Source organism: Cheilinus undulatus, linkage group 3 (genome assembly GCF_018320785.1).
Source record: "Cheilinus undulatus linkage group 3, ASM1832078v1, whole genome shotgun sequence".
Lineage (NCBI taxonomy): Eukaryota > Metazoa > Chordata > Actinopteri > Labriformes > Labridae > Cheilinus > Cheilinus undulatus.
In genome coordinates this window covers 31,234,959-31,257,042 of record NC_054867.1, presented here as the reverse complement: position 1 = coordinate 31,257,042, position 22,084 = coordinate 31,234,959, and the positions used below count along the sequence as shown (strand labels likewise).

At 38.8% G+C, this 22,084-nt stretch overlaps 2 protein-coding genes across 2 annotated transcripts in view; both read right to left on the bottom strand.

The window, feature by feature from the left end:
* bsnb (bassoon (presynaptic cytomatrix protein) b) overlaps positions 1-2,118 on the bottom strand; it is a 108,956-nt gene extending 106,838 nt beyond the window's left edge. The window contains exon 1 of the mRNA XM_041782911.1: positions 1,828-2,118. Coding sequence (XP_041638845.1) covers positions 1,828-2,006 — 179 coding nt within the window. The 5' untranslated portion in view covers positions 2,007-2,118. The remainder of the gene's footprint in view (positions 1-1,827) is intronic.
* Positions 2,119-3,424: 1,306 nt separating this feature from the next.
* bap1 (BRCA1 associated protein-1 (ubiquitin carboxy-terminal hydrolase)) lies at positions 3,425-18,658 on the bottom strand. The gene is made up of 17 exons (XM_041782937.1): positions 18,484-18,658; positions 18,192-18,221; positions 18,015-18,069; positions 17,705-17,837; positions 15,746-15,865; positions 15,318-15,379; positions 15,020-15,162; positions 14,545-14,623; positions 14,316-14,439; positions 13,716-13,857; positions 13,426-13,610; positions 7,138-7,265; positions 6,551-7,014; positions 6,088-6,329; positions 5,827-5,919; positions 5,660-5,732; positions 3,425-4,349 (listed from the first exon to the last, which is right to left on the bottom strand). Exons 1-17 carry the CDS (start codon positions 18,518-18,520, stop codon positions 4,216-4,218), a joined length of 2,244 nt encoding a protein of 747 aa, XP_041638871.1. The 5' UTR covers positions 18,521-18,658; the 3' UTR covers positions 3,425-4,215.
* Positions 18,659-22,084: the final 3,426 nt, after the last annotated feature.

The following is a 22,084-nucleotide window of genomic DNA, read 5'->3' as shown; positions in this document are numbered from 1 at the left end:
CCACTCTGACTGCACTGAATAAATAATAATAGTCTGTTGTGGAGCAAAATGCCTGTGGAACTCACTTCTGAAGCATATTATGTCACTATTTGCATTAATGGACAAACTCAGAAAATGCTGTTAAGATGAAAGTCTACTGTCTACAGTCTTACACACACAGCTACTGTCTAAATGTTTCAAAAACTCTAAAAAGTAATCTGGTGAAGAGTGTTTACATGCACAGATTCACACTGAGTGAAGGCCTATGATCTGAAGAAAACCATCTTAATCAGCCAGATGATATACTCCCTTTCTCAGCACTTCCCATAGCCTTATGAGACACCTCAGGGTGGGTCTCAGAGAGAAATCAAGGCATAAAAGAATCATGTTGTTACATGGGAGCTCTGAGCTTTTAAACCCAGCCTGCAGTATGAAGAATGAGGGCTTTTTCCCCATATAGACACACAGACGGGCCTCAACAATGCCATCTGTGTATGATTTTCTAGTTCCAGCAGCAGAACATGTGTACGAGTCACCTTTAAACCTTACAATCATCTCTGTAATGAATCAAGTCAAGTAACACTTTGAGGACAAAAGACTAATTTTTCCGAAGAATTTCACCTGACACTAAGGTTCGCTGTAGCATAAAGAAATCTAAACTGGTGGAGCAAATATAAGATGCAGCTGTGCCTCTCGTTCATATTCAGGTCCACAACTGTTGAACTGTGTAATTAAAGCAATATCAGATCTGGTTTGAAGGGTAATTCCTCCTACACACCCACACAGAAAATACAGACCTACAGGCAACAACATGTTATTAAACACTAATGATCTGGGCTGCATTTTGGATGTGGGGCTAATATTTCTGATGCTTATATAATGAAAACAATTTGTTTTTTTCATATGTAGCTGCCACAATAATGGAAATATTGTCCTCTGAGGCTACCATAGCACTGTTAATGTGTCTGGGTTCAGTGTCTGGATTTCTTCTGTAGGGATGCAATCTCACTCTCCATGAAGAAATTACCTTTTTTTCTGTGCATGATGGTAGTGAAAAGCAATTACTGGGCCACTAGCTGCTTATTGATTTGAACTGAGGTCTGATAAGTGAGACAGCTATGGCATCGTATGCGTTATGGTTCTGTGCTCACAATGACGCCGGTGATATCTGATGGTAGCTTTGTCATCGCACATACGCTGTCATCAGGATACAGACGCCTTTCCATCGGGAGGAATGACTTTGTATTTACTGGCATTCATGTCGAAGCATGTTCAGGAAACAGCCTGGATTGGAAACGGACGAGCCCCTCCAACGTGAGAGCGACTGCACTTTGCATCATTGACATGTCTTATTTATTAGCCAGCTATCTTAGCACTATAAGAAAATAGCCATGCCTAAATATTCAGATTTTCTTGGCACTTCCTCACTATGAGGAGAAAAATGTCGCTCATTCATTCATGATACCGACCCTCTGATGCCTCAGGACAAACACCGTGAAAACGGGCGTATAAATTCCTATTGAAGGCTATATTTACGTTATTATTGATTCTTCATCGAAAGCGTTGCATATTAGATTTGACTTGGACCCATATTGACGTTGAGTAGCAGGGTGGTGCTGCCAAAAAGCAGAAACGGCTCTCAAAAGAGGTGGTGAATTGTGTTGACAAGGATATTGAAATAAATAATTAAGCACCCATTCAAGTCTATCCACACGCAGTCTGTTGATCCTATATCTACGCTGCATCGTGAACAGATGTACGATAGGAAGGTACACGCCACGCTGCCGCGTAGACACCCTCATTTCTCAACACACTTCGGCGGAAAAGCGTCCTAGCTATCGCAGCTACCTGTTAATCCCCGGCCCGGGTGCAGCCCCGCTTCCTCCGACAGGCGCTCCATTGCTCGGCTTGATGAGCTGTCCAGAGTCCGGTGGTGCTGAAATGGAAGCCGGAGCCCCTGCTGCAGGGACGGCGGGGCCGGGCTGTCCCGCCTGTCCCTCCCCTTCCATGCTGGCCTCGTTCCCCATCGTCTCGAGCTAGTTCTCGACGGAGAGAAACGATGTTGTAGGTGTTTCTACAGCTGTGATATGAACTCAGATGAAACTCAGCGCTGCTCCCCTTCCGCCATCATCACCTACAATCCAGCATCCCGCACGGAGCACGCGCGCTGACGGAGAGGGTGAGGGAGCGCGCTGACGCAATGGGTGGGAACTCGGAGGCTCGTACGTGCGCGTTCACGTCTCTCTATTATCTCAAGTCACCACGCAAGTAGGCTACAGCTGAGCCCACTGGGACCTCCCTTATTCACTTCACATCTTTCCCTCATAGACCCCATGTTTTAACCCGTATGGTGGATTGTCGCTATATACCGACTTAATATTTCTGATGCAAATTGCCTCTGTCATATTTATCAACATTTTACATTTTGTCTTTTGGCCATAGAGGCAATTTATCTTGAAATTACAAAACTCATCATTAGTCGATTTATTGAACAGCCAAACAACAGATGATGAATCAACTTCCATTTTTGCAAATATTAGGGAATCAAAACGAATGTTAAATTCAAGAAAAGTGGCAATGACATTAGCAATTAAAAACTGAGATTTTTGAGACTGTACTAGAAAGAAACCAACACTTTTCATTGTGATGACATTTATTTCTTCATGCTTGAATAGAAATGGACAAAAATATAACAATTCAGCCAACTGGTTATGTAAACAGAACTCAATTATGTAATGTCATGTAAATTATCTATGGTATGTGTTGGTGGGCTGTATGATGAAGCCAGCTGAGGATCTCGGTCTGTGACTTGAACAGTGGTGACATAACACTACAGCATGTTTTTATTTGAATCAAACATCTGCTCCATCTGTGTGGAGTGTTACACCCACACAACATAGGCTAGTGTCATTTCATTAAGATCATCGTACCATGGAGCATGTCATTCACTTCCCAACTACCACACATGAAAAAAACAGAACAAATCTGCAAAACAAACTATATCGTAAATATGACAAAACTGTTACATAAACAAAACTGGATACCAATTGCAAAAACACCTGTCAAAAAAGCACAAATATTACATTTTTTATTTAAATTCACATGTACATAACAGCCAGTTATCTACAGCAGTTCATTTTATTGTGAATGGCTCTCCCTACAGCATAGTAAAGTAGCCTATAATGAGATGCTCCCACACCATATCTGAATGATTGCTCTCCCTAGTGTACACCAACTGTCACTACAATGAAACAATCAGGTTGATTTAACACACCTAGAAACACAATATAACAAGTCTTCCTATATTTGCAACACATGTTTTGTGATTTAGACTTTCAGCAATGTTATAACATAGTTTTCATCCCACCAAATCCATTCACGTTCATACTGAAAAGCTGTTAACTGGCACAAATCTTCCCCCTAAAAAAGGTAAGGTAAAGCAAAATATTTTTTCTGACTTTATTGTAGGTTGGATTTGCAGGCACAAAGAAAAACAACTCAATGTACAGGTAAGCCATTTAACAGATACATATATACAAAACCACACAAATGAACCATCAGACTCATTAATCACTCACTCTAAAAGCCATTCTTGTATAGAAAAATAACAGAATATTGTTTTTCTATTGGTGACCTTGAGGAATACAAACATACATACCTAGCACGCTTTAGCTGACAAGACATTCCTATGAAAAGAGAAAGCCTAGATGCACTGTGACTTCCTCGCAAGTTTAAAAATTTCCATGAAGACTGTGTTTAAAAGATGCTTGTTCTGCATGAACAGTGTAGCAGCCAGAGAACAGATAGACTAGAGGAAATCAACAATGTGGAAACATTCAATACCAAATTGGCACAATAAAAGCACGAGTAAGACTTACTGATTCCAAATTTAGTATTCAGTGACATTCTGAACTGAGAACTCAGCAAGATGAAAAAGCTTCAGCTGCACTGTGGGAACATGCCTTATTTTCATATTTACAATCTGCCAATAGCAGTAGCACAAGAAAGAGATAAATGTACATGTAGACTAAATTGGTAGCGCATATATACAGGAAGTTTTAAAAAACTAGCCAATCACACAGTTGATTTCATGAGTAGGAGGAGCCTCTGACTAAAATACAATACTAAACTGCCATCATGAGACAGCCTGAGGAGTGCATGAGTTTCTTGTATTTTGTGGTGATTGCTCGCTGCTCGCTGGAGGAAGTTTTTCACACAAGTTATGATTGTTTGTATTTACTGGCGCTTTGCTTTGTAAGGTCGGGAGCGTTTCCTGCGGTCGGGCTTCCTCTGTTTGTGCAGGCGACCGATGCTTACTCCCTGTCGACGACGCACAGAGATGTTCTGCTCCACTAGGCTGGCCAGCATGCCTGCAGGAGAAAATGGTAGAGTCAGTGAAGAAGAAAAAATAAGAAAAAATCGGCAAGGCAAGGTTTTAGCAGCAAAGCATGTTTTTAAATGTGTCTATTTTTTGGCATCTTACAGTGGTATAAATGTTAATGTTTTGGTCTTTTCATTCCTCTTTTGGAGGAAAATGTCAGTTTTTGTACAGCCTGTATCCCTATGGTATTGTTTTCTGTTAATCAGTTAAGATAGAAAGAAGTTGCTCTAAAAGTCTAAGTCAAAAAAGTTGGGGCATTTAAAAAAATCCAAACACTAAAACCCCACACAATTGTGAAATAAGAAAACATAAAATGGTCAGACTAAGAAAATTCAATGTTTTTTTTTTTTTAGTATATGCTCACATGTAATTCAATTCTGACAGCATTTAATAAAACAATTCAATATAACCATACAGTGCATCTGAAAGCATTCAGACCCCCTACAATTTCTCATGTTTTTATGTTACAGCCTGATGCTACAGTCAGGAAAAATATAAACATATACATATATATATATTCTTATTAACCTACACTCAGTACACCCTCATGACAAAGTGGAAACAAAATTTTAGATTTTTTTATTTTTATTTTTATTTTTTTCAAATTTACCAAAAATAAAAAACTTAAATCTCATATTGCCATAAGTTTTCAGACACTTCACACAAAAAACAAGTAAAATTTAGCTCAGGTTTCTCTTATTCTTTGCTGAGATGTTTCTACACCTTGATTGGCGTCCACCTTTGTAAAATTAAATTGATTGGACACAAATACTTGAATACTTTCTGAATGCAATGTACATATGCAAGAGCAATCTATTACACAGGGCATTTTGTCTCTGCTAAAAAAAACTGCAGGGCATAAATGAGGTATATACCCACTTCTGCAACCACTACATAATTAGATAACACCATCACATAAAATTTAACATCATGTATGTTATCTGCCTCCTTGATATTTAAAGATAAACAAATTGTGACATTTTCCAATAAGGGACTACAAGGATTTATCGTTTTGAGGATGCACACACATAGGCATTTATGTCATTTAAATTTTTCTGTTCTCTTATGCAATGATTCCTGTAGTTTGACTCAGGTATTTAGTTGAAAAATATCCATAAATATGATGGGATGTGTGTGAAGGGAAATGTTTTGACACTAATTATCCCCCACAGAAAGACTTGGGGGTTTGAGAAGAACTTCAGACAAAAAAAAGTGCAATGTGGATCTTTACCAAAGCATAAAGGGTAACAGAAAAATGGTGATAAATAAATGAATTTGTCTTTAAGATTTGTAAATTACCTTCTTGCGCCAGCATGGATATGAAGGTGCAGATGAACTCGTCGTAATTATGAGTCCTTCTCTGGTCATCAATCTGATCAAATAATAAAAAAAAAAAAACCTTTTGGATCAAAATCAAACAGACACTCCCTCATCAAAATACTGACTTGGTTTAAAATAAAACCTACTTTGTATTTCTTTCTCTTTTCTACCTCCTCCTTCAGATACACCTCGTAATTGGCGATGTCTGCTTCAACACACTTGAGTAGTGCAAGCAGCTCCTGCAAGAAACACAAGATTAACTGCTCTGTGTGTTTGCTTATTATAATATATAGTACACAGCTTGAGAAACCGCTTACTAATTGGCAACACAAGCAAAGAAAGTGAGAGTGCTCTGCTGGCAGGCTGATAAGCATAGCAGGCACTATATAAGAAATATTCAGACTTACTTTAGGGGAGTATTTATCCCCAGCAGGCTTGCTGTCTGCTTCTACAGCGCTGAGCTTCTCCTTGCAGGGTTTTGCCACGGCTCTGTCTTTGCTCTCCTCTTCTTTCACCTCCACAGATGGTCCCTCCTCTTCCACTTTGACTCCCTCCTTCACTTCTGCAACGCCTGCCACCAGGCCTGCTTGTTCTTTGTTTTTTATCTTCTCCGGCGTAGACGTCTGCTTTGTGCCATCAGCAACCAAATCTACAGCACAGATGACAGATAAAGTAACAAATCTATCAAAAGTAGCAACATGAAAACAAGCTTATATTACACATAACGCATGGCATTTGCATTAACATCAACCTCCACAGTTAACTTCCCCTGTCTGAAATGATAAATATGCTCTGACTGCGCTCTAAATACCAAGCGACAGACTGAAAGGCTTTTAAACCACCTTTGTAAATAGCATCCTGTGTACTCACCAGATGGAGGGAGAGCACAGATGACTCCATCCTCCTGCAGGTGTAACAAGGCGACGCTGACAGAGGGACCCAGCTCTCTCACAGCACGGTTATGTCTGGAGTCTAGCCTCAGCATCTCATCTTCTCCAAACAGTACTCGAGACAGATGGGATGCAACAGGGCTGGATGGCCGCGTGGCAGCCTGGGAGCGCGCTGGTGAGCGCAGCGGGGAATTGAAGGCGCTGCCGATCTCAGAGGCGGTGTCGGTGCTCTCATTGCTGGGTGTGGGGGAAGGCTGGGAAGCAGATGTGATGCAAATGCCCCCCGTGCGACCTTCTGTGCGCACAGACAGGGGAGTGTTTGAGGTGTCTTTCCTTTGGACCTCTTTCTTCAGTTTCTCTGCCAATACAGTGAGGGCTATCTGGCTTTCCATTCCAGTCGCCACTCGACCTGTTTGTGACCGCAGCCCCACCTTCCGTTTAACCCTTAAAAATGACATGCAACACATGAATCAAATCTAAAAAAACACAAACTTTATATAGCTCAATCTTCTGTTATTCAGGTCAGAACCAGAAAAATGTTTTTTTAAAGTACCCATCCACACTTACTTGTTAGATGTGCCTGCAGAACCAGTAACTTCTTCCTCCTCATCCTCATAGTCATCTTCATCATCTGAGTATGAGGTTTGTGGAGGGATTCTAGGGCGATTAACACCAGCAGCCAGATCCTCCTCTTCCTGTTGATCAGAGAATGATTAATAAACATAAAAACAATTTTTCTGCAAACACCAGAGATATGTTAAAGAACTAATGATCAAAAATGCACTGCATTAAATTTATAATCATGCATCTGCATTACCAAAGGACTCGTGGCTCTCTGAAAATCACAGCTGGTAACCATTAGAGAAAATAACTTATCACCTGAGGAATCACACTGGAGAAAAATATTTTACCAAATATGGCAAACTGCTCTTGATGACATGGACAACATATTTAACCCATATGACAGACTGCACCACTGTAATGAAGGTGTTTTTTCTAAATCACCTTGCAGGTGAGAAGACAACCTATGTCTCTTAGTGTTTTGTTTTTTATTCTATTGTCTTTGTAACTCATACAGTCATGTGCATAAGTCTGAAGCATGTAGAATGCTACGGATTTATTACGGAGCCAGTTTGCCACAGCCTGAGGCTAGGATGGTGGAGAGGCTGCCAGAGTCAAGTTCTACACATGTTGACACGCATGTCAAGGTCAAGCTCAATGGTGAATCTCTTTTGTCTGGGCCTTTTGTCCCCTGGTAATGTGCCGGGAGACTGACCATTTTCAGGATCTTAAGAAATCCATAACATGAACAGGGATTCCTAACAACCCTACTACCCACCCAGATGATACCCTACACTATGTTTACTCACCATCTCCACCCCATAACCCCCTTATCTTTTTAATGAGCTGGAGCTGGCCATAGAATCACGTCATTACATTATTGTAAATGCCAGTGTACATCTCTGTTCTCCCAGCAAAACTAGTGTTTGTAGCTCCCTCCAGCTTTATTTGTATTTAATCCAAGGCCCACACAGTTTGTCTCCAACTTGGATCACCACCCCCAGGGCCCACTTAAAAAAAAAAAAAAAAATCAAGCTCAATTTGAACTTTTTACATAACAAAACCGCAACATAAAAGGCCTACATAAACTTGCTTTCAGGATTAAAACTCGTGAATTTATGGGGCAAAAAAAATCTAAATTTTCAGCCAGGGATAAAAAGGTCCGGACAAATGAGATGCCATTGAGCTAGACCTTGAGTGTTGACATGTGTCAAGCTCGACTCTGGCTGCCGACCCCCCTCTTCCCAGCTCCCACGCACATTGGGCCCTGTGATAAATCCCTTGCGCCCTGCATGTCTAAATCATATACACATGACTGTATGTGCAAGCCCTATGATTAAATGACCACTCCTGGGTGTGCCCCGCCTCTCAACCAATGACAACTGGGATCAGGAATCAACAGTACAGATAATGGATGGATGTATAGATTAACATTAGTGTCTTTAAAATGTATGTTTTACAAGAAAATACACTAGATTTCCACACTTTGACAATTAAAAAAAAAAATCACACAAGCTGCCACTATTGTGAAATGCACTCTGGGTATGGATGCCACATGGCAGCACTGTCCTACCACATCTTTCTGAATGTTCTCACCCCAATCTATATTTCGGTCACTTGTTCCTTATTGTCCTCATCACTAAAACTGCATACAGGTTAAACTGAAAAGGCTGTAAGGACACCACACCATTAGAAAGGACCCTTTAATATGCAGAGTTCCTTTGAAACTTCAAAAAGCAGAATCATACATCCAGAAAAATAGTGTAGACATGGACTTGTCTGTGTAAAAAAGTAAGAATGAAGCATTGCATGGCTCCATTCGGCTTAAATAAGATACGATTACTTAAAAATGACGAGTGTTTTTCACTGATAAAAGAGGATCTAAGACAGAAAATGAAGTGTGAGAACTGACACAAACTGAGGCATCGTATACTCTAAGATGACTTGAAAATACTCTTCTTTGCCACGTAACCTTGACTGTAACACCTGCCTCTGTACCCACAGAAATACGTCGGATTGAAAGGTGTCATAACAGTGCTAAAGAAATGTGCTGTTTTGATGACAAATCAAATATGTTGCCATGGAAACTGAAGCTAAGGTGTAAAAAATGCGAATAGCCTATAATACAGTATGCATACAATACTCTTTGGTTGTAACTTTTACTTACAGGCTATGCAAAATACAAAAACATAGTCTGGTGTTAGGTTTGATTGTCTTTAATGTTAAAAGTAAGAATAATCTGAAATTTTATTTAGTCATATATTCATTTTATCTTGTCTTATTTTTTTTTTAAAGCAAATGATTAAAATGCCATATTACTATTACGAAACACTAATCTAACACTTCCTTCACACATACATTTGTATGAATTTATGATGGTGACACACATGGACACAACAGTCAAGTTTGCTTGATACATTTCTGCTTGTTTTTGACTTTAATATCAAGGCAGTGGTTTTCAAAGTTCACACACACTTTTATATTCTAGAAAATACTTAAACGAGACTGTGTTTAGGCTGAAACATATTTTCACTTTAAATTGTAAACAGGTCAATTTGCATTCTTCTGCAAAGGTTTTTAATTTCTCAATTTTGAATTTCTATTTAACTTTTGGTTATAATACAATTTTTAATTTCAGGTTTAAGTACAGTTTATACGTGGTAAGGTTTTTCACTGCTGTGTAGAAGTTTGTGTAAATTTGGTCCTGAATTTCCCTCAGGATTACAAGTGTCTGTCTGTCTAAATCTTTTATTGTGGGGCACATTAGTACAATCAATGACAATAAAGCTTTGTGTTCTTAATTTACAAAAACACCAAAATTGCTACAGTTGGACAGACTGCTGCTTGGTGAGAACTTTGACAGTTAACGCATCGAGTGCCATTGACGTATAAATACGTATAGGGCTGGCACTCAATGAGTTAATGAATCATTAACCTGTTATAGGCAAACACACTTAATCTTTTTATTCATTTTCAACTGATGCATTTTCTGTGTAAACAGAGCCAATATTTAGTGTAAGGATTATTACTCAGGCAAAACAGGCTATTTAAACAAGCAAGCTTCAACCCTGAGATCAACTTAAGGTTAGAAGTAAGGGTGGGAAAAAAAGACAATAATATAGCAAGTCTAAATACATGCAGGGAAAAAAATACAGTTAAACTTACTGATTGTAAAATAGGAAAATATCATTAAAAGGCACTTTTTCAGTGACATCTCTGTTTTGGCAGATGTACTGAATATTTGAAAAAATATCTACGTTTTGAAAATGACCCTGTGACGCAGGTTGAGATGCTTTGATGATTTTCTGCTCCATGACTCAGGACTGGAGCAGAACAACAGCTTCTGAGGCCTCACCCTGCACTGAAGCATGGGGGATAAAGCTGGTCCTCTGCTGGGCTGCTTATTTACCACCTCACCCTGAATGGAGCATGGCGGATCTTAAAAGCTGCCCCTCTGCTGGGCTGCTTATTTACCACCTCAACCCCCTGCACTGAAACCCGGACCAGAGTTTCAGCAGGTGGGCTTCTAAGGTGCTGATTGAGTTTGTACCACAGCAGAGGCTGGTAAAGGCTTTTCTGTTTTAGCCTAAATGACAGCAGAGGTTTCATCAACATCATTTACACCAGGTGGCAGAGAAGACAAAATGAAGACTTCTCATGTTTAACATTTATGTTAATTTAACAATATGGCAAATACATTTAAATCAAAGACTCTGTATGCAAAGGCCTTGTCAACATGGCAACACAACATGGAAAATTGACAGCAGCTGGACAGTAACACCTGTTTGAGGGTTTTAAACCCTCCCTATAATAACATCTGAAACAGAGCCACACACAACAATGGGGCAGTTTCTGAGGGAATATTTCCCACAGTAAGTGCACAACATAGGTGACTGAAGATCCTTTGTAGGTGCGCTAAAGCACCCCTCGAAGCACCAGTTTTTTAAAATCAGACAGCTATTTTGTGAAAATCTTCTTATTCCTTTAGCTATTTTATAATAAATAATTGTAATAAAAACTCACACGCCACATATCATGTCAAAGCGCTTATTGACAGGTAAACAGACACACACATAAACTACAAGGAGCAGTGAGTTGCTTAAGTTGTTATTTTAACACTGGCTAATTAAAAGTGTTACCATGAACTATTATAAGCTCAACACCAGCTAAAGATATTAGCCTTTCCTCATTCAGGTGGTTTAGCATTCTGACGAGTAAACTGACCTTAGAAAGCTTTTCCTAGCGTATCATCCAGTGAAATATTGATAAGGAGAGCTCAGAGTTGTGTCAATCTTATGGCAGTGGGGTAAAAAAATTCATCACTACACTCTAAATGATATTACATGTCAAGGTGCAGAGGAATCACTCTCTTCTTTGATAAATAGAAAAAAAACAGAGGTATGACAAGTCTAAAAAAAACCAACAATTTTTGTAATGCTGAATGGCTGATCACAGAAAACTATTCTATATAACTGTAGTATAGTTTGGCCTACTGATGCATCAATGTGTTCATCACTTTAGTATTAGCTGGTAAGGATAAGGCTGACTTTATTTATGCAAAACTGTTGAATAGTCTGTTCTGAAAATAGCCCAAAACATTCTTTTCTGGATTTAATATTCATTAATGGTTATGATATTTAGAGCTAACAACATGAAAGTGGAAACAAAGTAGCCTGACGTTATCAGATTAATGTTGACTAAAAATGTAAACAGATCGGCATTAGAAATAGTTGAGCACGATGATAAAAGTGGCAGAAAAACAGGGACTAAAATGTTGCAAAAAATCATATTTATCTCAAAATTGTCTGCAATAACGTTAGCATTAGCCTACTTATTCCCTTTCATGACAAGAAGGCCTTTAAAAATGGCGTGATGTGATCAGTAAAGGTGCTGACCTGTGGGAGGCAGGTAAACATGCTAAACAATGGTGTCAATGACATGAAAATCATGACAAACCACAGCATATTATGTTAAAAATATCCTAATTTTGAGGGGTGAAACCCATCTTGTTAACTTAGTAAATGATACACGCAGTAAAACATCACATGTGTAGTAACATTGGTGTTTTGGAGAGTGTAGTGAACACTTGCTAAATTTCTACAGGTCACAGTTTCTTAAGGAGCTGAGCACCTCTTAAGTTTTGATTTTGAAATCGCCCCTGCTTACTGCATCACCACTTTAAGTCTCTGCACAGTGACAGTTATGACATGAATGAGGCTACCTTAAATGGAAGTTGGATTACCAAAGAAGAGAACAGCAAAATCAAAGAAGACAACGAGCAAGACGATAAAAACAATGGTGAACGAGTGTGAAGCATTATAGGGGGCAAAACTGACACCAAAGTGCAGTGAATAAATACATAAATTGATTTCACCTTGAAAGAAGAATTCTGTTTTCTTGATGTATGTTTTATCATGTGACTGTCTTGAATTGCAACAGTTATTACAGAATCCCTGTATTATGATCAGTGTTGGGGTAACACATAACAAAGTAATCTCTTAGAGTACTCAGATTACTTTTCTGTTGTAAGTAGTAATATAACACAGTTTTACAATTCAAGAAGTCTGTTATTAGTTACCTTTATCATAAAAGTAATCCATTACTGAAAGGGAAATCCCCATTGTCCTCTCTCTTCTGCTGCCACAAAAGAGAAAGAGAAAAAGAAGCTCCACAATGCATCTGCAGTGTTTGTCCTTCTTTCTCTCCTGTATGCACATTGGCGTGCAGCGGCATGCCAGCGGAAGGTTAACACAGCTGCCAGTACCCACACATTGCTAGCTTATTGAGGTAGTGATATGGCAGAGAGAACAGCATTAAACTGTGGAATTATCCTCATTATGAATTTTTTTATGAAAGTGACAGGAACAGCATCATTGTGAAATGTAAGTCTAAAAGCTCCTGTTTTGTTTTCATTTGGTTCATCAGTTAGCTATGCAGCCATTACAATTACACACAGAGTTTGTGTATTTCTATTTGTCTCTACCCAGTGTGTTGTCAACAGACAAGTGGAACAAGTGGTTAAAGGGCTATAACGTAAAAAGGTACTTTTCTCAGTAAGTAGAGCAGAAATCTACCAAGTTAGTTTCAAAAATAACGCTATCCAACACTGATTATGATGCCATGGTTATGGTGGGCCACATATTGCTGTGAATTAGCCTGTATTTGCCCTAGACTGGACCACAGCAAGAATATCCTGAAAACTCTGGTCATACTAGAGACAAAAATGTGGTAAAGAGGGTGCTGGATGCACACAAACACACAGCCTTCTAAACTTGGTTGTGATCCTCCTCTCACCTGCATTGGAGACTTGGCATAGTTGTGGTTGTCCAGGAAGGCAGGCAGTCGTTGAACAACGGGGTTTGGACTGGTGACCTGCTGAGCTCCAGTTCCCACAGGGGCCGGAGGTTTGCACATGACTTTAGTGTTTCCTGCAGCGCTAGCTGCATCCTTAGTCTTACCTCCAGACTCATCAGTCGCATCTACAATGAGAGAAGAGTGAATTTCAAACAAATATTTATGATAAACAGCTAAAGTTTCATGATGTATTTGAACATAAAGTGCAGTATCACTGCTATATAGTGTACCAGAAGGAGCCTGATCAGTCCCCTGAGATGTGACTGACTCCACATCTGCCTCTTTCTTGATAGCAGCAGTGTTCTCATCAGGAGCGGAAGAATCTTGCTGTTTCTTGTCATGGACAAGCTCAGTCTGGGTGAGCCGGATCATCTGAGGACAAGACCACACACGCCCATGTGTTCGCCAATGCACTGTCCTTATTGGCAACATTCTGTTACCTTAATGTATCCATGCAATTTAAACAGTATCACCTCCTCTGCTCTACATCTTTCTGTTAGAGGCATCAAAGTAACTTCTGCATTTTAATGAGACACCAAAGGACTTAGAAAAAAACAGAATTTGATTTTTGTGAACTTAAATGGACTGCTGCTCCTCTCTCTCTTGTGGCCTGCAACCTTGGGTTAGAATATAACAAAAGATGTGTTGTACAATACTTTTTGATAACACTGAATTTTAAGAAAATTGAAAATTTTGTCAACCTTAACAAAGACTCCAGGAAATTTCACACAGAAATACCATAAGTGAAAGTATAGGTGAATAAAATCTTGCCAACCTTTCGGACACTGGGGGAGCTGAGGAGTTCTAATTAATGATGTAATTAAACTGACCTTCTGCAAGCCCTCCAGGACAGTCTGTCGATTTCTTTTCAGAATTTCCAGTTTGGACTCGTATTTCATCCTGCGGTCAGGCACCACCGCCATCAGGTTGAAGCGAATGTCGTGATACGGCTCACTGGAAAGGAGTAGAGCAGCAGCAGCAACAGCATTAGAAAGAAGCCCTGAGGGCGCATGTAGAAGGTGAAGCAGCATGGACTGAGCTAGCTGGCTCATGACTCACCCAGCAGTGGCCAGTCCTATCCTCTCCATGATTACCCGCCGAGCTTTATCAGTCCATTCCTCCTCCTCTCCCCAGGGCCCTGAGATAGAGGGAAATATAACTACTTTAGGCAGCAATATCCAAAACAACTACCGACAACATTCACAGAGCAATACAAAATCTGTTGATGCAATACACAAAAATATGCAGTATCAATGTTTGGCCTAAATAAATGCCTTTAGGTGCATTTAGAAAAGAATAGTCAACCCATTGGTCAGCTCAGGAGAAGCATTACTAATTTTAGGTCAAAAGTTCATCTTTTGGTCCCCATATCTGATTTAGGTATAGATAAATCACACAGCATTACATTATCAAAAAAGGTTTCTTAGTTCTCTAAAGAAGAAGAAAAAAACTGATTTTAAGAAGATTTCAGTGTCTCTAAGGCAAGCAAAAATGCAACAAATCAGCATGACAGGAGCAGAATCTGTGGTTTCACCATGGTCAATGGGGTAAGCCTTGAGTCCGTCGAGCTCAAAGAGGCGGTCTTTGATGGGCACGTAGCTCACAAAGTGGAAAGCCTCCATGGTCCGCACAGCGCTGATCCCATTCTGTTTCTCCGGCAGGTGCCTGGGCTCCGGTCTCCATAGAAACACAGAAAGAGAGCTTGTGAAACTGATGAAAGCACAAAGCCTGACATCTCTTGCAGTACAACAGACCAAGCACAGAGGATTTTCTTTTTTTACACAGAGTCAGACACCTGGAAACTTTAAAAGGAATCAGTGACTGTGACCTACCTCGCATGGCTGTTATGTGCTCTGGCAAGCTCTGGGGCATTTCCTATTGCATAACCTTTACTCTGAAAATTCAAGAAAAGAAAAAGTTTAACATCACAGCAAAGGAGAAGGAAGGGAAGGGGAGAGAGACTGTCAGGGAAACAGAAGGCTAACACTTCACTGTTTGTAACAACTTTGGTATGCTTCGCTTAATGTGTTACATTTACAGTTTTAAGCCATTTATCATGTTTTTAATAAAAGATTCTTTTGACTCTGTCTTTTTCAACCAGAAACTGTACAGCCTCTCCCACCTTTCTGACTTCTTACAATGTGACAACCAAAGGACTAATCCGACAGATCATTTTCAAATGGAAACTGTAAATAACAAGGTCAAATCCAAATGACACTTAATAAAAGACACATATAAATAAGTTTGATACATATCTCACCTCTGGACTGAAGCCTTTTGTGAAAGCTTTAATGCGACTGAGAGTGATGCCGAGCTCAACTCCACTGCAGTTCAGCAGCACACTCAATAAAGCATGGGTCGCACATGAGTTTGGTATCAGCTAGATGAAAAAGAAAACAAAATAACTGCAAAACCAAGGTCAAAACATGCATCTCACTACTCAGGTTGCTCTCTTATATTTTTTGTAAGTAGACTAGTTTTAAAGACTGAAGGCATGGTTTTCTCTCTTCAGTTTTTTCAAGTTTCATATTTCAGGGTGCTCCTTTTTTAATCAATTAAAATTAGGGATGTCAGAGTTGATCGCACTGAATTAAGGTCTGTATTAGGGCATTGAATTAATTTTTAATAGCAGCTATGGTTTAACCACTGCAACATCTCCCTGCAGTCACAGTGATGTAAACAAGTGTGTCACTGCTTCTTCATGTCTCATTTCTCTTTATAAAACTCACAGACAGCTCAGTGGACCAGACAAAAATCATCTGCACCTTGTGCTCTCAAACATTTACCTTTTGACAGGTCCCTCATTTATCATGTCATAATCTTTGTCTACTAATCTACCCAAAGTTCCTTATTTTCTTTCAAATTAAAGCAGTTCTGTATCCAAACATGGAGAAAATACCTTGTAGTTTAAGACCATACAAACTCCAAAATGAAACAAAAATGGTTTACAAACAGTAAAATTTTAAACATGAGAGACTACTCACAATTAAAAACAGAAATACAGAGAATAATCCTGCTGATATAAAATGTACTGTTTGACAGCCCTACTTAAATTATTCAACTGATATACTTTTGTGGGGGTTTTTTTTTGCTGTATGTTATCCAGATTATTTTTGCTAGTGCAGCCTGTGCACTTTTATATTTAGTTGTTTAACAGTAGAAACTGAAAGATTTTTTAATGTTTTTTTTTGGGGGTGCCTTTATTCAGATAGGACAGCTTAAGAGTGGCAGGAAATACAGGGAGAATCAATCCCAGGACCAGTGCACTGAAGACTCCGGCCTCTTTTACTTATATGGGGTCTACTCTCGCAGCTGAACTGAACCAATGCCCAATTTCAAGAATTTTAAAGGTTTTTTCCAGGTATAATTGTATAATGTTAGCATGGATTTGCTCTTGGTTCAGAAAGAATGTATAAATGGAAAGTTACAGGATGGAAAAATTTAAACATGTATAAATTACCCGTCTATCTGTCCATCTTTAACTGCCACTATGTCAATACTTTTTATAGAACTGACTCACAGTCAACACAATTAGAAATTTTAATTTGAAGGCCTTGTAAGTTACAACTGCCATTGTTTTGTAATTTTGATCGTAAAATTTGAAAAATGTATTAAAATCAACACCCTACTGTTTATTTGGGCTTTATGCCTTTAGTTAGATGAGACAGCCGAAGAGAAATGGGAAATATGGGAAAGAGTGGAGGAGGGCATGCAGCAAATAGCGCAGGATCAATCCTGTGACCAGTGTATTGACTATAGCCTGTGTACATGGATGCCTGCTCTACCTACTGAGCAAAACTGGTGCACAGAAATTTCTGGAATGAAGCTGAACACCCATTTGTGTAGACTTATCTCAACTATGTCTATGTCTGCTTTCAAGTAAATGCCTGTTCATCATCTCCCTCTAATTATCGTTTTTTCCTGTTACTGAATTTTGTGATGCCAGTTTTTGACAACTGCTGTTTAAATAAACTCTGCTAATCCATTCATTTGGCAGTGTAACTGTTTTATGCAATCATATCTAAACTTTGACTGTGAATGAAATGTAATAAGAATGTTACATTGTCAATATCAACTCAAATTATTAAATGTACAACAGCTTACAACCTATTATTCAAGTACAGATGGGAAAATCACTATTCAAAACACTTCAAATTGGAGCACCACAATAAAAACTACAATAATACATGCCAGCACCTATTACCAAATAAACACTGACCTGATGAGCAAAAAACATATCATTAACAATTTCCTCATCGATGACAGACGTCTCATCCACCAAAGTGTTAACTTTTCTCCTGGATCGACGTTCCTCAATCCACTTGAACAGGAAGATAAAGCCATAGACAGGACTGGAAAATGGAAAAAATACAAATCTCACGAGGTTGCTTCAGTCAAACAAGGACAAAGAAATATTCTTGTTCTAATTCACACATAAGTTTGATTTCACAGCCTCATATACTTGATCGTTTGTAAATAAGGCTGGACAGACAGTCTTGGCTGGACATGAATGGTAAGAAATTACAAACCTTTGACACTTGCTCTGGAGATCATAGATTTCCTCGACTTGGACCCCTTTGACACCTTAAGAACATATTACAGAAACATGTTGACTTGAGTTCATTACCCCAGAACTTACATTTAAAGATGTATGAATGGGTTATTCAGTTTATAACTTTGTCAGGGGGAGCAGACCCATTACTCACCAAAATCTTCCACCAACAAAGTGAACAGTCCTGAAATTGTAAAACAACGTTAGCGCTACAATAACTAGCGCCGAAAAACAGCGTAAGACCAGAGAAGAGTGTCTGCTGAAAGCTTAGTCCTTTATAGGTAATACAAAGATACAATAGAACCACATGTACTTTATTTATTGCATTAAAGCTGTGCTCCAATCGAGCTAAATCTAGCTGCTGGGGAAGCTAACCTGTCCGTCTGGCTCTGTGTGAAAGCTAACGTTACCGACAGTTAGCTCTCCCCTATGTCGACATTTCTCACCTGGATCACTCTCCAGCTCCAGCCAGCCTTTGTTCATTTTTGCATATGTGCACAGATGTGTAACATTTAAGACGTGTTCCAGTCCATGCTTAAATGGGGGTAATGAATCTTTAGCGAGAACGCCGTATCCATTCACGAAACAACTGTATGAAGCTCAAGATAAACACAATAGAGATTTAGCCGCCTACAAATTACGTCATCAAAAATCGACCGGGGGGGGTTTCAGAAAACAGTCCTGCCAGCGCCTTCCTGTTGTCAGAACCGAGAAAGTGAAACAACGAATGAATCATTATAGATCATTAGTGCATATAGTTTCATTAAAAAGCTGTAAAACAATAATTATCCAAAATGTTGATAAAGTCAAGGCAAATCAAGCAATGTCTATGAGAATTGGAATACAACGAGATATATAAGGCGTCATACATATTATTTATGATAGTTATAACCTTCTAATTTTATCCTTTATCCCACTATCATTGGTGGATCGCTCCCCTCGAAGTCCTAATGCTGGGAAAAACTGCAGCGATTGTGCAGTTTTGGATGCCTTAATGGTAGATAATCGCGATGAAGTGCCCTCTTTGGTGCCCTGTTGACAAAACTTGACAAAATGCTCTCGGTGGACAAAAGGAGAAAGTTTCTTTCCAACAAGGTTAAAGTATTGCATGTCAAAATATTGGACAACATATATTCCACCAATATCTGTCTTGCCAAATTTTCAGATATAGAAAATAAATGTACTTTTTTGTAGTGTCTTGTAGTGTTTTGTAGTATCATAATGTATTGCAAACATGACAAATGTTACATAGAACTTATTGTCCGCTTAATGACTGTACTGTTTGGAAAACTCCATATTCACATATGCAGAATAAGACAATATATTCCATAATGAACTACAATAATACATTAAGACTCTAAAACATATAGGCAGTTAAAAAAAAATAACAGAACAGTTGATATAGTTTGAGACTCATGGAATTGAACCATGTGACCGGATCTGATGAATTTCTGTAATCTCTTTTAAATTACTGTCAGGAATATCCCAACATTTTCTTTCTTTTTTTATACTTAATTATTCATATGTTTTCATAATTGTATTTGAGCACTTGTCTGTCTTTTTGTTCTTAATTGTTCAAAAAGCTTTTAAATGGGGGGAAAAAGTGCAGAAAGTGCAGTTAAGTACAATAAAGTGTTTCTCAGTATTAAGTTTATTCTTAGTGACATTCTTCCTTTGGTGTCTGTGTAAAATCATAAAGTAGCCCATTAATCCTTGATTATTTTATTACAGAGGTGTTAAGGGTTTAATGACATTTCATTTTAATCTGTTTATTTTTCTTTAAAAATATTTTTTACTATGGATTTATAACATTTGCACGCTGATGCCCCACCACATACATTAGGTAGAAGCAGAGATAGCCCAGTAGTAGTAGAAGTAAAAGTTGCCTAGATATAAAAGAAGCAGAAGTAGTACGTAAAAGTGAAGGTAGAGGTAGCCTTGTCATACAACTAGTCCATAAGTGGCAGTAAAGTGGCCTAGTAATAGGAGTAGAAGTAGAGGTAGCCTAGTAATAGTAGAAGTAGGCATACAAGTAGCAATAGCCTAGTAGTGGAGGTAGAAGAAGCCTAAAGGTAGAAGTAACAGTAAAAGTAGCCTAGTAATAGTAATAGAAGTAGAGGTAACCTAGTAATACACCACTTTCCACATTATTAAGCAAATGACATTTTTCTCGTATTTTCTGAAATATTAATGCAAATGACAGAGTATTTTTCAAGTCATCAGCCGTTAAAGGTACAGTGTGTAAAATTGGGACTATCTAACAGTCAATTCTGGAGTGTGATGCTCATTTCTCTGGTGATAACTATGGGAACCAGTGAAGTTTAAAAATCAATACATGCTTAACTGTTATTTGGTTCCTTCTATGGTGCCATAGAAACAGGCAAAATGCAAAAATCCAAGATGGCAGCGTCCTTGGGGGGGACCCTCCCTATGTATGAATAAAAGGCTTATTCTGAGTTAATTTAAAACATAAATTTAAAAAATGTGTTATCAGATGTCAATACTAATTTAGATCAATCTACTTATAAATGTTATGTTTCATTTTAACCAAGCTTGTTTTGCTAAATGCTAATAGGCTAAATATTACACACTGCACCTTTAAAGCATAACTCAGATGATTTTGAACAAACTTCATAATGATAACCATTATTTCTTTTTAAATAAAAACCTCAAAATACACTTTTCCACATTATTAAGCAGGCCACAGGTTTCAGCAATATAGGAAAGAAAAAGGATCTCTCTGCTGCTGAAAAGTGTCAAATAGTGTAATGCCTTGGACAAGGAATGAAAACATTAGATATTTCACAAAAATTAATAATGATCAACGTACTGTGAAGAAATTTGTGGCTGATTCAGAGCACAGATTGGTTTGTGCAGATAAAGGCATAATGAGGAAGGTTTCTGACAGACAAGTTCATCAGATTAAGAGAGCAGATGCTAAAATGTCATTACAAAGCAGCAAACAGGTATTTGAAGCTGCTGGTGCCTCTGGAGTCCCACCAACCTCAAGGTGTAGGATCCTCCAGAGGCTTGCAGTCGTGCATAAACCTACTATTCAGCCACCCCTAACCAATGCTCACAAGTAGGAACGTTTGCAGTGGGCCCAGAAATACATGAAGACTCATTTTCAAACAGTTATGTTTACTGATGAGTGCTGTGCAACCCTGGATGGTCCAAATGGAGGAGTAGTGGATGGTTGGTGGATGGCCACCATGTCCCAATAAGGTTGTGACGTCAGCAAAAAGGTGGCGGAGTCATGTTTTGGGCCGGATTCATGAGGAGAGAGCTGGTAGGCCCCTTAGGATCCCTGAAGGTGTGAAAATGACCTCAGCAAAGCATATAGAGTTTCTGACAGACCACTTTCTTCCATGGTAAAAAAGGACAGTGCCTTCTGTAGCAAAATTTTCATCATGCATGACAATGCACCATCTCATGCTGCAAAGAATCCCTCTGTGTCATTGGCTGCTATGGGCATAAAAGGAGAGAAACTCATGGTGTGGCCCCCATCCTCCCCTGACCTCAACCCTACTGAGAACCTTTGGAGCATCCTCAAGCGAAAGATCTATGAGGGTGGGAGGCAGTTCACATAAAAACAGCAGCTCTGGGAGGATATTCTGACATCCTGCAAAGAAATTCAAGCAGAAAATCTCTCAAAAAACTCACAAGTTCAATGAATGCTAGAATTGTGAGGTGATATCAAAGAAGTGGTCTTTATGTTAACATGTAACTTTGCCTGTAAAGATGTTTTAGATTGAAATAGATTTTGATTTCAGTAAATATGACCTCCTAATGCTGCAAATTCAACAAATGACCATTTTCAGTTCTTTACAACTAAAAAAATGTTTAAAACTCTGTTGTGCTTAATGATGTGGGAAAGTGCATTTTGGGGGTTTTGTTTAAAAAACAAATAATGGTTATCATTATGAAGTTTGTTAAAAAAAAAACGTTTGAATTATGCTCTAATGGCTGATGACTTGAAAAATGCTCTGTCATTTGCATTAATATTTCAGAAAATAAGAGAAAAATGTCATTTGCTTAATAATGTGG

What these genes read in the sequence shown, in the direction of transcription:
- bap1 (XM_041782937.1), bottom strand. Translation starts at nt 18,520, where the DNA reads ATGAACAAAGGCTGGCTGGAGCTGGAGAGTGATCCAG. An exon ending in CTCCAGAGCAAGTGTCAAAG is followed by an intron (nt 17,838 to 18,014) that starts GTTTGTAATTTC and finishes TCCATTTTCCAG; the next exon opens with TCCTGTCTATGGCTTTATCT. An exon ending in ATCCATGCTGGCGCAAGAAG is followed by an intron (nt 4,350 to 5,659) that starts GTAATTTACAAA and finishes TTTCTCCTGCAG; the next exon opens with GCATGCTGGCCAGCCTAGTG.